This window comes from Notothenia rossii (genome assembly GCF_949606895.1).
Source record: "Notothenia rossii genome assembly, chromosome: 5".
Taxonomy (NCBI): domain Eukaryota; kingdom Metazoa; phylum Chordata; class Actinopteri; order Perciformes; family Nototheniidae; genus Notothenia; species Notothenia rossii.
The window spans coordinates 51,633,833-51,650,139 of NC_136903.1; the positions used below are offsets into that span (position 1 = coordinate 51,633,833).

The following is a 16,307-nucleotide window of genomic DNA, read 5'->3' on the forward strand; positions in this document are numbered from 1 at the left end:
AGCATGATTTCTTTTTTTAATAGTCTAATACATCTAAAATCATTGCCAGTGTTATCAGTTGCAAGTGTGTGTTTGTTGTAATAATGACGAAAACATGATAGGCAGATTTCAAAGTAATTATAATAAAAACGTAGCTCAAGCATTGATGCAACTTGATTTGAAGCGTGTGTGTGTGAGGGGCAGAACTGTGTGTGTACGGTGACCAGGTGTCCCGCACTGTGCGGGACTGCACACACAGCATTTTTATTATTTGTCCCGCGTCCCACACATTGAGACTATGTCCCGCATTTGAGTGATAGTCGCGCAGAAAGGCCGGATCGGTTCGCTGACAGCCGGCACCGCCCTTTATTATTATGTTTTCTAAACGGCATCATGTAAGTTGCGCTGACAGGCGACACAGAGGTCCCCACTAAACCACTGGTTGTAGTAGTACACCAACATTTTACCACAATGTTGGGGAAATTAATGGATAAAATGCACGGATTATTATTATTATTATCATTATTCCCACTCCGATCGGGACACTAGGTCCACCGTTTCCCCGCAGCGAGGCTCCCCCCGTTGACAGTTTACGTGGGCTGGGCTGGGTGCAGTGGCGGACTGGCCATCGGGAGGAATCCCGATGGGCCGGTACCGAAGTGGGCCGGTCGGATAAGTCACTAGCACATCCCCCACTCCCCCCGTTGACAATTTACTAGTTGTACCGAAGTGGGCCGGTCGAGAGTCCCGGGCAGGTTTTTAGTCCCTGTCCACCACTGGCTACATGACCGTATGATCGCCCATATTGACGCACCTAATTCCTAAACTTCTAACAGATACAAAATAAACCGATCCTTCAGCCTCATATGAGCTCTCAGACACGTTCAAAATTAAACTGTCATCGCTGTCTGAGCTTGCTGCTGTGTGCGCCATCGTGCGTTTACATGCAGATGCTGGGATCCTGAACGGTGCAGCTGGAGCGCTGTGCCCGCAATGACGTCACCCATAATTTGGCGGGACTTGAAGAATCCCCGAGAAGATCCAGGAAATGGTCAACATTGAAGGGCAGATTAATGGTTATCAAAGTACAAATATCCAAAATCAGTTCAGTAACGGTTTTCAAGGGGACAATATTTACTCAAATTGATGGGTTTGGATGATGGGGGAAAATCGTGTCACAGGCTCTTTAAGGTACACTATTATTACTGCAAGAGCAGCTGATGGTAAGGACCTAAGACAACTTCAATTTAAAACAGGCTATATGGACAAGTGCCATCAGTTTGAGGCTTGATTGAATAACATTAATTACAAAATAAATCATACTATCAAAATACTACAACGAATGAAAATAAGCTTGAGATAATTGAAACTGTGGTTTAAATTAGTTCTAATAGGCTATTGCTTTTTTTTTATTTAGAAACAAAAACATTTTTGTTAATTTTATTTCTGGCGTTGCTAATTACGACCTTACTACCCGCTAACGTTGCAAGCAAGCTAAAGAAAGAAGAAAGCTGAATGATGTTAAAAACGTGGCTCAAAACGGGAGGTATTCGGAAGAGAGGTACAGAGGAGAATATTACCAGCGAAAGTGAACAAGTGAATGAGGAGGACGTATGGCGTTATATTTGTGCCTCTATCCTGAGCACGCAATGAAACATGTTGCGCATAGAAAATGCGATTGAGTGCACACTTGAACATTTTTGAGCACAGAGAAATATATTTTCTTTCATAAAACTCCTGCTCCGTGCGCAAGCAGACTGCTGCACGCGCTCTCTCTCCCCCGCTCGCTCGACCTCTCCACCCTGTGCGCGCTCAGCTTTGCCTGTGCTCGCTCAAGTTGTCACAGGGTTACAAATGTGCCACAAAACCAACCGATCGGAGAACTCGAGAAGGTCAATTGTGATTGGCTGGTCGTCTCCAATCATATCTTCTATCTGAGATGAGAGAGGGATTTTCGGTTGCCATCAGGCTGTTGACGTTCTTATTACACATCCGTCGTTGACATTACAGGACATGACAAACTCGAATGAAGAGAATAGCACACCACAGTGTCAGGTGAGTTATACATTTCTAGTTTTCTGATATCACGTTATTGTTTGCAATGCCTGAGTTTGCTAGCCGGCAACATAGCTATAGGGGTAGTTTAAGCAAACAGCTAACAAACCGTAGCCTACATGTACGCCATGAACCCTTCTGAGGTATTGATTACTTGCTGTAAGCATTAGAGGTGGGAGAATGACAAACATGTTTCTCTCTCTATCACAATTTTGGGTTGACCAGAACCTGGACCAACTTCTGTTTCCTGTTCTACAATGGGCATAGAGCTTGCGTTATAAAGTTAGCAACACACCATGAACAGCCTATTAATCCGTTCTCTTAATGTTTATTCCGTCCAACGTTGTGGAGTTAGAGAGAAAGGGCTTCTTAACGTGCTTTTATCCGGGGTGGAGGGAGTTAAATATAACATTGGGGCGTGTGATTGTAGTGGGTGGAGGTGGTGAAATGAGGATATCCATTTTGGAGTTCAAGCTAGCATAATATAGTTAACGTTGCACACTAATAAGGAAGAGAGCTATTTTTGTGATACATTGCTATTGATATGGATTTAGAGTGGATATTTGAGACAAGTAAACAAAAACGTAATTTATGGGTGAGTGTTTTTAGCAGAGTCATATTATGTCCTTGTGATTCTGTTGATTATTACCTTTCTGTATTATGTTGCGGCTCAGCTGATTTTGGATTGATGGCAAAGGGAGAGGGACTTAAGTTAGAGTGAAAATACAAGGTAAGTTTAAAATAGGTCAGCCATTTCCCATCCTATAGGTTGCGAGATGTATCTAACCCTTTCTCCTGTCTTTCTCTCCCTCTCTCAGCACAAGAACCCCAGGGGGATTCAATGGAGCCTGAAGACCTGCAATGAGACCCTCACCCTGAGCCTGAGTCTCAACTCCCAGAGTTTTGCAAGCCTCTCCCTGTTCCTTATTTTTGATTAAAAAGACATTAAGCTTCCCAAGGGTGTGGTCTTCGTTTTGTGAAAAATATGATTACCTCACATATTTTGTTGCTGTTGTTGTCTTTTGTGATAGTTAAAAGGCTCCTGCTGACTTGAGCCAGCCATTCTTTCCTCCTCTCTGTGTCAGTGGGGAAGCCGTACATGTGTACTCCTTTCTATGAGTGATTGGAGCATCCCCCAGCAGCACAGCAAACCATGGGGGAGACTATATGCCAGGACAACACAGAGGAAAAGGCACAGACAAACTGCACGCATGCTATTCAATGTTTATTGAATTCCATTTATTTACAATGGATGTTCCTAAAACAACACATTTAACATCATCATGCTGTTGCTGCTGCTAGTGCTTTGACTCATTGTGCTGTCAGTTGACAATCATTGATAGGCACCTGTCGGTCTCCTGTCCTTTCTGAAAGTCATAAAGATTACATTAGTCATTTAGATGACTTATGTCCTCAATTACCAGAGGATTACTGAAACCACCATGAATTAAAGAAATGGTAGAAATGATTCTAATCAGAATTTTGAAACCTTCCTTCCCTCCCTCTAAATATATCAATAAGGATGTGATGTTCTTGACTCATACAAGTTTAAGAAGATAATATTTGTTTTAAAGAATTAAAAGCAATAAACAACAGGAACAGGCTCTGTAACCAAGGCAACGTTAGCCTAACATGTATGTTAACAGGTAAGATAGCTGTTCAAACTATCCATGTATATTTTCTACTTTTTGCAATGCTATGTTATTTCTATTTAAGATGTTTACATTTTCGATTGTTTAATTCTAGTCTTTTAACTGTCTAATGTACAATGCCTTGTCTTTTGCTGCTGCCGCATTAACATTTCCCCAATTGGTATCAATAAAGTACTTCTTATTTTGTCTTAATCCTCAAATATTTGCACATTTTACTTAAAAAAAACAAAAACACATTGATGTAACTACATACACATATCGATATGTTGTATACATATTGTAAATCAAAACCTTTATTGAACAATAACTACCAAAAATTGCATTTCTATCCTGTTATTAATGCATTCAAATCGTGATTCAAATGGCCCGCCACAAACTTCCGGGAACTTTCTGAGTCTCTCTGAACCACGTGACAATCAAGCATTTTGGACTTCCGCTGTCGCAACTCTTCTCTCTACATGGTGCTGGACCAGCCAATCAGAATTGATCTTCTCGAGTTCTCCGATTGGTTGGTTTCGTGGCACATTTGTAACGCTGTGACAACTTGAGCGAGCAGGCAGGCAAAGCTGAGCGCGCACAGGGTGGAGAGGTCGAGCGAGCGAGGGAGAGAGAGCGCGTGCAGCGGTCTGCTTGCGCACGGAGCAGGAGTTTTATGAGAGAAAATATATTTCTCTGTGCTCAAAAATGTTCAAGTGTGCGCTCAATTGCATTTTCTAGGCTCAACATGTTTCATTGCGTGCTCAGGATAGAGGCACAAATATAACGCCATAGATATGGACAAGCCTACAAACATTTTTACTGAACTCGTAGAGCTAGATGATCTAACTGCTCAAGGTATTGTCCACAAACTGTTGTCTGCTCTGGAGCGCCTGCATTTGACACAGGATTTTCTCTCTAAGACCCTCATTGGAGTAACTTGTGATGGTGCTTCGGTTATGTTAGGGCGTAAAAGCGGAGTGGCGAGTCGGCTCCAGGCCATGTTCCCCAACATTACTGTGTGGCACTGCTCAGCCCACAGGCTTGAGCTTGCAGTCGCACATGTAGTGAAAGAGATGGGTGCTATAAATCACTTTAAAATATTGATGGACAAGATATATGCACTGTATAGCACATCTAACAAAAATCGAATGGAGCTGAGAGAGTCAGCTGAGAGCTTGGATGTCCAGCTATGCAAAATAGGTCGTATTTTAGACTCTAGATGGGTGGCATCACGTTTTAGAACCGTTGAAGCAGTGTGGAAGAACTACCCAGCACTTTACAAGCATTTCAAAACTGCATCAGAAGATCCCTCCCGTAACAGTGTCACAAAGCAAACATACAGTGGGCTTGCTATGCGCTTATCTTCGCATGCGTTTGTGAACAATTTAGGCATAATGTGCGATGCATTGCAAGAATTATCTGAGCTCTCAGTCGAGCTTCAAAAACGAGACATTACCATCATTTCAGCACACAAGTCAATTTGTCAGGGTACTTGAGGCCATGTCGGATCGGCCAGGTCGCTACACTGAACTGAGCCAAAGGGGAATTGAGGAAAACTCTTTCCATGGCATCACGCTGAATGGAGGAAAATCAAGCGACAGATCACTCGACCCCAAGCAGTTTTTTCTAACTGTGGCCAAGAACTTGGAGGACCGTATGTTATCTCAAGGAGGCCGGATGCCAGATAAAACTGGATATAACAAGTTCATTGAGGAGTTGAAGGTGCTTTACACACAAAACTGGCCCGAGGACGCAGGTGCGCTGTATGGAGAGACTGAGGTCGAGTCACTGTGTCAGCGCTTCAACATTGCCAACCCACGCGCAGTCATACGGGCCTACAGAACGTACAGAGACTCAGATGGTAAAGACACCCCCGATGAGCTGATGGAGTTACTTGTTGCTGTCAACAGCATTCCCATTGCAAGTGCTGAATGTGAGCGCGGATTTTTCTCAAATGAACTTGATTTGCACTCCCAACCGTAGCTCTTTGCTCACATCCACCATGTCATCTTTACTCTTCCTAAATCTTATTGGACCCCCCCTGGCTAAATTCAATCCAGTCCCGTACGTGAGGTCCTGGGTGGCCAAAGGACACAGAACTGCCACAGACACACGCAGTAAAAGCAGAAAAAAAGAGATAGAGGACAATCCGGACATGCTCGTGATGTGGGGTGTTTTAAACAACTAAATATGGTGAGCAAACATACTGTCTATTAATAGGCCGCCGTGCCAATCTTTGAATAGGCCTAATAAATATTTTTTTTACACGTTAAACCTGTTGAGAAATTAATTGCTGGCTGTATACTGAAGTCCCACCTGTAGTGATGTGGTAATTTGCCTATGTTGTGCGTACTAGCCTAAAAAATTATAAATTATCGTCATAACATTTATACCATGGATACCATTTGAAATTGAGGCTTGTAAGTCCCACAGCGTTGCAAGTGGACATTTTCATGTTGTTTTCAGCACCTTTTCTGTATACGTTCCGGGACCTGTACGCGTCTCGTCATCCCTGAGCTGTCATATGTACTTTGCGTTCCGGCACCTTGTGATTTACAAATTAAGCACTGGCGCTGGGGAAGAGTGAGTTGTTTGTTCAAATGAAATGGCTTCCGGTCTCCCCAGCAGAGTGGATTTAAAAGCAGCAGCAAGTGGAGAAATCACTAATAAATGTGAGTATTGGTTTTTAACTTACTTTAAAATAACTAACGTCACACACATCAAACCCAAGGGGCATTAAAACGTACATTTTCGTAAAAAAATACGTTAGTGACTCTAACTAGCTAGCTGGACGTGCTGCACCGCTGTTTTACACTTTAATTCAGTTCAGAAGTTTACTAAAGTCTTAAAGAGATCTCGGCTCTGTTATAGATAAGTTATACATATTACATCTATAAATAGACCAAACATTTAGACCGGTATAGCCTACAGTACGGTTGGATTTATAAAATGCTACCCTGACGTGTAGCTGCTGTTTGCTTTATTTATTTCTCTGACATTTTGCAATGTTGTACTGTTTAGTAAACTTTGGGACAACAGTTCAACCTTTGTATTCGGCTCATGCTGCTTTGAGGTAGGGCTAAAAGAAAAGCCTATTTGAAATATTTCCACCAGATTTCATCATCTTTTTAAAGTGTATTTAATTTATCTTAATCCCATAATAATAACACAATGACAAATGGACAGCGGCCTTTTGCTTGATTTTAGTTTTTGCAGTGCTGTCAAAGGGATGCAAGCTGTGACTGTCACTTCATCTCTTTAGTTGTTTAGAAACCAAAACAGTACATCATTTTAAACTAAAGAATGCAATTCCTGAAGAAATTGCTAGTGGGAATGCTTTATGCTGAAAATCTGATGCTAAACTGCTATGCTGAAATGTAATGTGTAAGAAGAAAGTGAAGAATTTAGATTGAAATTATACATGAACACAGGGGGCTTGAATGTGTGATGAGAGAAGAAAAGAAAGTAAAAGGCTTGGAAAAGCAGCATGATATTTGAACTGCAAATTTCTGAACTAACTTGATGGCGAATGATCTGTCGCCATGGCAACGGCATTTGACGACACCCCATAATACGCTTAGATGCGCTGATGGCTGCATCGTTACCAAACCTGTGAGTATTTTCACTGAAGTTATTTGAAAACCGTGTTTCAAGGCGAGCATTGTGTTGCCATGGCAACGGCATTTGAATCTCAAAACCGTCCCGTAGATGTCTTCACGTCTGGACTGTTAGCACACATGTGAAGTTTGAGCACTTTTTGAACATTTTCATAGGAGTTATAGCGACATCATGTTTTATGTCGAGGGATGCGTTTCCATGGAAACGGCATATGGTGAGATCTCAGATTTGGCGTAGAGCTGTTGAGGCATGGACCGGTGATATACAAGTGAAGATTGGGGGACGATTGGACCGTGTCGATTGGACTTACAGCGACATCCTGTCTCATGGCGAGTTGTCTGTTGCCATGGCAATGGCATTGGAAGAAATCTCAAAACTGTCCTGTAGATCGGTGGTTCCCAACCTTTTTTCCCAAGAGCTCCCCCAAATGACTCCTGTTGGAAGTTGCGCCCCCCCCCCCCACACACACACAAGGGGGGGGGGGGGCACATCAGCGGTAATTAAAGTTTAAAAGTCTCAAAAATGCTACAACTACTGTCACAAACTAGATGAATGTGGAGTATGTTGTTAAAGGAGGATGAAAGCGTAATTAAGGAGAACTATTGGATTGACTTTGATGGTTATTGGACTCAGGATTAATTCATTTGGATTCCCGCTGTATTAAGAAATTAAAGGACGGCGTGGAAGTGGAAACAATTCACAAAGGGATTAAACTGTTTAAAACACATGCTCACAAATAAGCCGGATTTTGCCGATGTGTTTATGTGGATTCACAAGTCGTAAATAATCTACAAAATGGAGGAGACTGATCAGATCTGTTCGGAGCAACTGTGACAAATAATCCAACTGAAACCGGCATGGACAATGACTATGTTTTAAAAATGCGCTTATCCAGAAAAGCCCGGTTTGGACACTACGGGCAGAAGAAACATTTCTATTAAAGAAAGAATTATACATTTCTGTCTTTTTATGCCTTTAATAGCTACTAACTTGAATTGTTATTCAAATTAATTAATCAATTATTTTTTATATTTTATTGTAATGTAGAGACAAGGCTTTTAGTGATAATCATGTATTGCTCTAACATTATATGTAAAAAAAAAATAAAAATTCTAAATATGATATTTGGCCTCAAATCATCTGAGGCCTGGCGCCCCCCCTGCGATCTTTGGCGCCGCCCCAAGAGGGGCGCGCCCTCCAGGTTGGGAACCACTGCCGTAGATGTCTTCACGGCTGGACTGTTAGCACACTGCTATCTGAAGTCTGCTGCTCCAAGCATGTCAGTTGGAGTGATGACATCGTCGTGTTCCCTTACACAGGTGTTTATATTTTAGCTAACAAGGCGTCCAGAGATCAAAGGTTTCCATTGTTCTGAATGAGAGATAAACCTCTTACATGTGAACGTTTTGTGGAAGAACCGTAACAGATATCTGTGAAATTTCAAAACGTGAAGCATGTCAAAGAAGTTGAGTAACTGAAGTGTTATTTTTGTGTAGTTTCGGGTTAATAATGTGGCCTTTTTGGCAGTTTAACTAAAGGTGTGCGGCTGCTGCCCTGAGGAAATATCTGCCAGAAATTACAATGGGCTTTAATGGATGAATGTTGAATGTTTTTGTCACTTCATGCCCTCAAGAGGCATTTTGTTTAATTATTTTGCTTGTCATTTTTCAAGCTACAGGATGTTTTCCTACACAGCAAATTCAGAAGTGTTAATTCAACTCCTAGGGAGTTAAATTCAACACTTTAAAAGTGTCTATATTGGTCCACACTAGATCGAGTTAAAATAACACTTTTTGATGTGTTAAACATGACAGAGTTGAAACAACACTCTCAGTAGTTGAAATGTAACACTCACCAGTGTTGAATTTTCCTAACACTAGTGTGTAGTGTCAAAAATTAACACTATCATTGTGTTGTTTTAACACTGAATAAGATTCAGATTATATTAACACTATTGATAGTGTTAAATCTATATTAACACTATGGATAGTGTTAAATCTACATCTACTACTACTACTCATAATAATAATATAATTTACAAAGAAAACCACACAAGTTGCAGTTTGAATCTGTATTTATTTCAAACAAGCTCACCACAAAAAAAACAGCACTGGCTTTGCAATAACCAACAATGACCAACACAGGTCACACGATATGACAATGTGGCACAATATAATATTTTTCACACATCTTATTAGAAAACTGTTTGTCATAGGGTCTGTAATAAATCAACTCCTTAACTGGAAAAACAGAAAATGAATCTGCGCTCTCACTGATACAGTATGCATTGAAATGATCATCAAAATAAAGAGTGTCCACTCTGCATGTCAAAATAAATGCTTGCTCATTATGTACAAGAATGTTTGTGATCTTTCTGAAAACAGGATCTTCCATATTTGTTCCAGTGCAAACAAACATACCAATCTGATATTCTGTTCCATAGTTCTTCACCCAATTAGTGGTTGACACTTCACAGTATGCATTTACATTAAATACAGAACTTAAAACATCTCCTCCTTCCAAGCTATCAATAGTTTCTTTTTTCACTGGACCAAACTCAAATCTCTGAAAATCAAAATTCTCCCAGTGGTAAGCTAGCTGTCTCTGGTGTTGTTTCATCAATGCTTTTGTGATATTTTTGAAATTTTTCACTGATCTTTTAAAAAAATTATGTTTCGCTTCAAACCGCATACACCATACATGAAGGAGTGGACCTATTTTTCTAATGCAACGCGGATAATGTAGCATAAAATGATGCTTTGGAATCAATCTTTTCTCTGAAAACAAAGATTTAAATAGCTTGTGGTGGTCCTTAATCAAGTGCTTCAAAAAGTATGTCATACCGTTAGTTACAATAGGTGAAAAAACAATATTCACAATCTGAATCAAGAGGAGGAGCAGATTCCAGTAACAGTTATTTCTTTCCAATACATCACCAAAAATAAGAGGAGCATTTCTCACAAGACACCACGACTGTATTGCATTTAGACCAAGGTCCTTGCTAACATCATCCATTTTCAACCCGCTTGGCCTATTTTTTCTCTCAATATAACCATAGTTGAAACTTTGGATCCTCTGTGACAATGATTCCAAAGACAGATACTTATGGTTGACAAGGTATTGAAAGATTAGTTTGAGTTCGTACTGTACAACACCTTCAAGTAAGTCGTGCATTATGTCAACTGCATAGTTGTCAGAGGTGTGGAAAAAATGCAATGTATTGAGCAAGCATGTCTTTTTGACACCAAATGTTGAACTCAACATAGGATTTTCCTGTAGAGCTGCACAATGTTCTGCATGCATTTCTTTTGTACGAAAAATCATGCCAGGGTCATCTTCAGTAAACATAGACTGTGCCTCAGCCTTACTTGTCAAACAAAATCTACAGTAATAGTTAGCGCTGAAGGACTCGACAAAACCGAACAGTCCATGTAAGCCTAGGTTGTCACCTGTTACTTGTATAACAGAACCAAGCAAAGGTGAGTCTGAGAAAGGCACCTCAATTCCTTGTGTTTCAAGTATTTTAAGATCATCAACAAGAGGCTTTAAGATGTCATCAAATCCATAAGTCTTCAGGTCTTGTGAGTGAAAGAGTGCAACAACATGTATATTCATCAACACAGAATTATATTTTGGGGGCAGGTTCCTCAATATAAAGTAAATGCAACCAAGTTTGTGAATCCCTTTCTTTGAACCTAAGGGATTTGCTGTCTCAAACTCATCAAAATAGAGTTGAATTTGTAGAGCATGTTTGTTCTGGGAAAACAAAACGCTATTCTTGAAGTATGAACCATCACATATGTCTTTATAAACTCCTTCTTCTTGATGCTTGGCTTGCAAGAAACTTTCACACAATTCAGTGTTCTTGAACATATACTTAAGAGTTCCCAGGATGGGTGTATACACAAATTTATCAGTTACAGGGACCTGACTGTAAGTTCCTGTTGTGTGATCCCTGCGAACATCAAACCGCACTCCAAGAACATATTCAACAGGTTCAACAATTTCCCACTTTTCCTCAAAGAACTTCTGTCGTTTCACTCTTGTGTTCAAAGTTGAGAACGGATTTTCTAGTTGATCAAAACACTTTTCCACCTTCTTTTCAAAATCTGTGCCTTGAATTTCTGGAGTACAGCTGAGAACTGCCTCTCTTGCTTGCGTATGAATGTCATTTACAAGATCCTCCATGGACCCCACCATTGCTTGGACTGTGCTCTCAGCAACACCAGATGCTTGCAACTGTGCTACAACAGAAGCACACATGTTTAACACAAGATTATTGTCAACAGAGAGCTCGGTAGTTGTTGGAGAGTCTGTAACTGCCTGTGAAGTTGAGGGCTCACTAACTTCATTCTGAGTGTCCACATTGTCATCAGTATTAGTCAAAGCAACATCTCTATGTAAATGAACAAGATGCTTCTTGAAACCTGAATAGGTGCAAAACGATAAACAACATCCCGGCTGTCCACATTTTAAACGTAATGTCTTTCCAGGATATAGACCGTGCTGGAGTCTTAAATGCTGACAAAGCAATGCAGAACTTTTGTGGTGTGCCTTACAGACATAACAAAGAAACATATTTGCATCCAGGGATATGTATCACCTCAAGCGTTGTGCAAAAATCTCGCTCTGAGCTCCTTGACTCTGGGACTTTCCTTGGCACTTCCCACATCAATGTTAAAAACTGTGGTTTGGATGAATGTATAGAAGTTGAAGAGGGATTCGTGGTAGTTGACACTGAAGATGAAGTGTGCTTTGAAGAGCTCGTCGAAAGCTGCCAAGGATGTCTGTGCCTTGCAAGGGATGGCCTTGTGGTCAATGATGATGTATATCTTTGGATGCTGTTCTTCTTTTGACCCACACACAGGAGGAAGGGCTGACCCGGGGCCACACCAGAAAGGAAGGTTTGGACACTGGCTCCATTCTTTAACAAAATGTAAACAAGAATTATGAGAAAATCATGAAATAAACTGAAATATGACTGAAGGCACAAGTGAAAGTTTGCATAATTATGTCCACATGTCTCCACGAGTTGATGACAATAGGAGTTTTTTTATTTTTTATTAATTAATTGGTCAAAGTTATTGTTATCTGTTAAAGGAAAGGTTGATTCGTTAATCGTGTTATCTGCAGCCTTTCCAAAATGGAGATGGCGTACCACAGTGTTTTTGTAAATTAATAATTGTTAACCTAAAAACAATCACAAGATTAGTCGAACAGCCCTACATAAGTACATTACTATTTGCATACCTGCAAATATCGAACAACATGGTCTTCAGCTTGACATGCGCTGATTTTTGGACTCTTTTTGTGGCCTTTGGACGTGGGCGGCAGCAAGTGAACCAACAGTAGAATGCTTGATAAGTCACTGTCCCAGCCTAGGGGAAAAACAGGAGAAAATGTCTGACACATTCACATCATATAATTTTAAAGAGAAGAAACTAACCAGACCCACCTGAGTCGTGCTGCGCAGACAAGAGGTCTTCAATGTGTTCATTAGAAGTCAGTTGTTTGCAGTCTGTCAGGATCCTAGGTTTGAAAAAAGTAGGCCATTTTGCCAAAAATCTGCCCGACACTTCCTCTCCAAACATCATGGTGAAATCTTGGTCAATCTACAAAAGAACACACATTTTTATACTTATGCAACTTAAAAGTTTATACATTGAGTGACAATTCACTAAATATAAAGAAGTTGTCTTTCTTACCAAGCCAGTGATGTCGAGGAATCGTGGGAAGACATCCAAAACTGTTGAAGAGCACTGCTGATCTTGAACCAGTGTTTGGCGGTACTGAGAAGTAGCCCTCATCTTCTCTTTGATTGCCGATTCATCAGTTGAATGTTTCAAAAAGGATATTGCTTCATGACACTGCTCACCAAGCAGCTGCTTATCTGTGCTGAGAACCTCCCTCTTTCTCTTTGGACTATCCTGGTAGGGTGTGCTGGTGGAAGATCTCCGGGACTGAGCTGCAGTGTTGCGCTGAACAGTCTTTATCCTCCAGGCCAAGTACCCGGATCCACTCTGTGGGTCATAGAAGTGTTCCTGTAATATTAAAAAGATTAAATTGTAGAGTAAGTTCAGACCATATTACTACTCCATAAATTGCTATACAAGCTATTAATTTATAAACTTACATATCCATTGTCTGAGTATGGATCTCTGAGGCTGGGAAATAGAGAGATGATGCCCAAAGCATATTTACTTCGCACAGACACAGGCGGGCTCCTCCTGAAAGATCAACATGACATTACTACAATTCCTTCAGTGCTTACAAGTTTTACTGTTGTAGCTTCACTGAGTTTTAGTCTCTCTCAAACACTTAGTTTTTGTATCATGTTTTAGCCATTTAGTATTTATCTCTTTCATAGGAGAAAATAAATAATAAGTTGCTTTACTAATATGCATTACGCAATGTCCTAAAATAAGTGTTCTGTTAAAAAAAAATTGCATTGAGTGAAGTATAAAAATGAACAATGAAGTCTTACCCATGAATTTCAACCATGTCAGCCACAAGAAGGTTCACCAACTGTCTCCTTGTGCTATCCATCAATGTCTTCATTTTATCATATTCATCCAAAATAATCTGTCCACCCGGTTTAGCCTTTAGAGCATCTCTCACCATCTAAAAGATAAAGCAAATTAGCAATCACCATCATTAGAGCTGCAACAATTAATCTAACAATTATCAATTATTAAATTAATCATCAACTATTTTGATAATCGAATAATCAGTTTGAGTAGTGTTTTAAGAAAAAAAATGTCACTAATCTATGAATTGTTTAAATATGGACAGATTAATCGAAGATGAAAATAATCGTTAGTTGCAGCTCTAATAATCATTACATCCAACAACAAAACAGTTTAACACAGTTCAACTGCACAATATATTTGTGTGTGATATTTGATAACTAAAACCTCTTTTGCCGATTCCCGTTCAGCATGGGTTCTCCTCCCTCCATTTGTCTGAACAATCACTGTTGCATCTGATGAATCAGAGGATACTGCCAGGAAGTCTTCTGACACTGACAGAGAGGAGTTGTCTGATATCGGTGACTCCAACGAAGTGTATGAAAGATCATCATGAAGCACAACTGTAAACAGTTTTAAAAATGTAAACACAAAAGGAAAAAATAATTAGTTCTCCACAAAACTCTTTAATATTGACGATCCACTCCTGGCCTCACAAGTCTGAGTCTCACCTGTTGACTTGTCAGTTGCCACCCTAACAGTAAGGTTCCCTGCTTGCAAAAGCTCCTCAAACACATCTGCATCGATTTCTGTCCCTGTTTCATCTGTCAAGTGCAGCTCACTCTCAAGTGGAAGATCTAGCTTTTGAATGACTGATAAAAAAAATTAAATTCAGAGCCATGGAAAAATTATAATAAACAGAAATTTGCTATACTTGTTTTTCCTAACATTTTAGGTCAAGGGCACACAGGGCATTACCATTAGCTATCATAAACACAACTCCATAATATGAGACATTTACACATCACATCATTTCAGTAGATATTATAACAATTAGTCAATTTCTCTGCTCTATTAAAAATGATGCCAACCTTTCTGAAGAAATGTGTTGAAGTCATCATAGCCATCTTCAGTCTCAGCCACTTTGACATACTTCTGCGTTTCTCCAAATCTCACCTTCACCAACATGATGTACTACAGAAAAAAGAAGAAGAAAAGACACACGCACTACGTCATCATTTTCAGTATGTTCACCATGGATGTGGAGAGACATGAAGATTTTACCTTGCCTTGAATTCGACCGAGTATCTGTTTTGATTTTTTTAAGCATTACTCACGAGTTATGGTCTGGTGTGTCTGTTTCTCCAGGAAGCCTAACCTACAGCAGCAACATGCTAACTTAACTTGCCCGACTCACAAAGCTAGTCTGACTTTTAGCATTAGCAGCAGTCTTTGGGCAGGCAGGAGCTCAACCCCCAGGCCCAGCCCCGGCTCTCTAAGTTACTCTATCGCCTGGCATTTTCATCGAGACGAGACCATAGCTAATTAATTACCGTACGCGCACGGAACGACAGATTTTTCCCGACAGAAATCAGTTAGCCTCGTGCGCGTGCTAACGCTACGTCATTTTAGCTAACTTAGCTTTTTCCTCTCACAAGAAATGTGTAGTTATATACCGTGTTATCCGAACGTGTAGCCTATACTTACGCTAAGCAAATTGTGTACATTCATCAACACTGATGTGCAAAAGGAACATTAATGCACCTTTGAAAAAATATAAAACAGCTGCCATGCTAACCTTAACATGGGACTTAGCCTACCTTGTTAGAGCTATAACGTTAGACAGGACGTTCGACACATATAACATTAAAATACTACTGCTTAAAAAAGTATTATTAAATGGGCATGACGCCTTTCATTTACTTACAGAAAGATACTCCGTGGAGTCTGGACGTGAAAAGAAAGTCGTCCTCTGCCGACCCCGCTCGAGCCTCGAGTCTGACTCCGAGTCGTCCCGCTCTTTAGACAAACACGTCACAGGTCCGTTGGAATTCTGGGAGTAACACTGTTTAAGTGTTGATTTTAAAATGAACACTTAACAGTGTTGTTTGGATTTAACTCCCTGGATTAACACCAACTCTTTTGAGGAATTAACTCTCACATAGTTGAATCAACTAAGCAAGTGTTGAATTAACACTGTATTTTTAACATTTAACACCAACACTGGAAATTTAACACTTTTGAATTTGCTGTGTACGTTTGTCATGAAAAATGATGTCTCAGGAAGGTAGGGTTTGGGAATTATGGCAGTTTTAAAAAAATATATATATGAAGGCAAATTTCAAACTGTTCTCCACTCTAACTCTGACATCACGCACTCTGCCTTAACGAGCTGCGCAATGTTAAAGTTCAAATGTTAAAAATGTGATGAATTACGGGATGTATCTCTGGAATTATGAAAGTTATGAATGAGAAAAATAATAGCAATCGATTCCCGACCGAGCTGAACGTTTTGATGTTCGAACGGAGTTTCTGCGATGTTAAATGCGGGAGGAGA

At 40.2% G+C, this 16,307-nt stretch overlaps 1 protein-coding gene and 1 long non-coding RNA gene across 5 annotated transcripts; one reads left to right on the plus strand and one right to left on the minus strand.

Annotated features, from left to right (window-relative positions):
* Nucleotides 1–1,694: 1,694 nt before the first annotated feature.
* On the plus strand, nt 1,695–2,988 carry LOC307038406. The gene is made up of 2 exons (XR_013807993.1): nt 1,695–2,764; nt 2,853–2,988. It is a non-coding gene; the product is annotated as an uncharacterized lncRNA (long non-coding RNA).
* Nucleotides 2,989–9,339: 6,351 nt separating this feature from the next.
* LOC307041752 (uncharacterized protein) lies at nt 9,340–16,022 on the minus strand. Of its 4 annotated transcripts, XM_079685268.1 has the most exons (10): nt 15,678–16,009; nt 14,842–14,944; nt 14,482–14,622; nt 14,198–14,373; nt 13,768–13,904; nt 13,417–13,510; nt 12,989–13,324; nt 12,739–12,895; nt 12,534–12,661; nt 9,340–12,207 (listed from the first exon to the last, which is right to left on the minus strand). In XM_079685268.1, exons 2-10 carry the CDS (start codon nt 14,936–14,938, stop codon nt 11,839–11,841), a joined length of 1,635 nt encoding a protein of 544 aa, XP_079541394.1. In that variant the 5' UTR covers nt 14,939–14,944; nt 15,678–16,009; the 3' UTR covers nt 9,340–11,838. The 4 variants fall into 4 exon arrangements, with proteins under 4 accessions (XP_079541394.1, XP_079541395.1, XP_079541396.1 ...); XM_079685269.1 differs by lacking the exon at nt 14,482–14,622 and having other exon boundaries at nt 15,678–16,022; XM_079685270.1 differs by lacking the exon at nt 12,534–12,661 and having other exon boundaries at nt 15,678–16,008.
* Between the last annotated feature and the right edge of the window lie 285 nt (nt 16,023–16,307).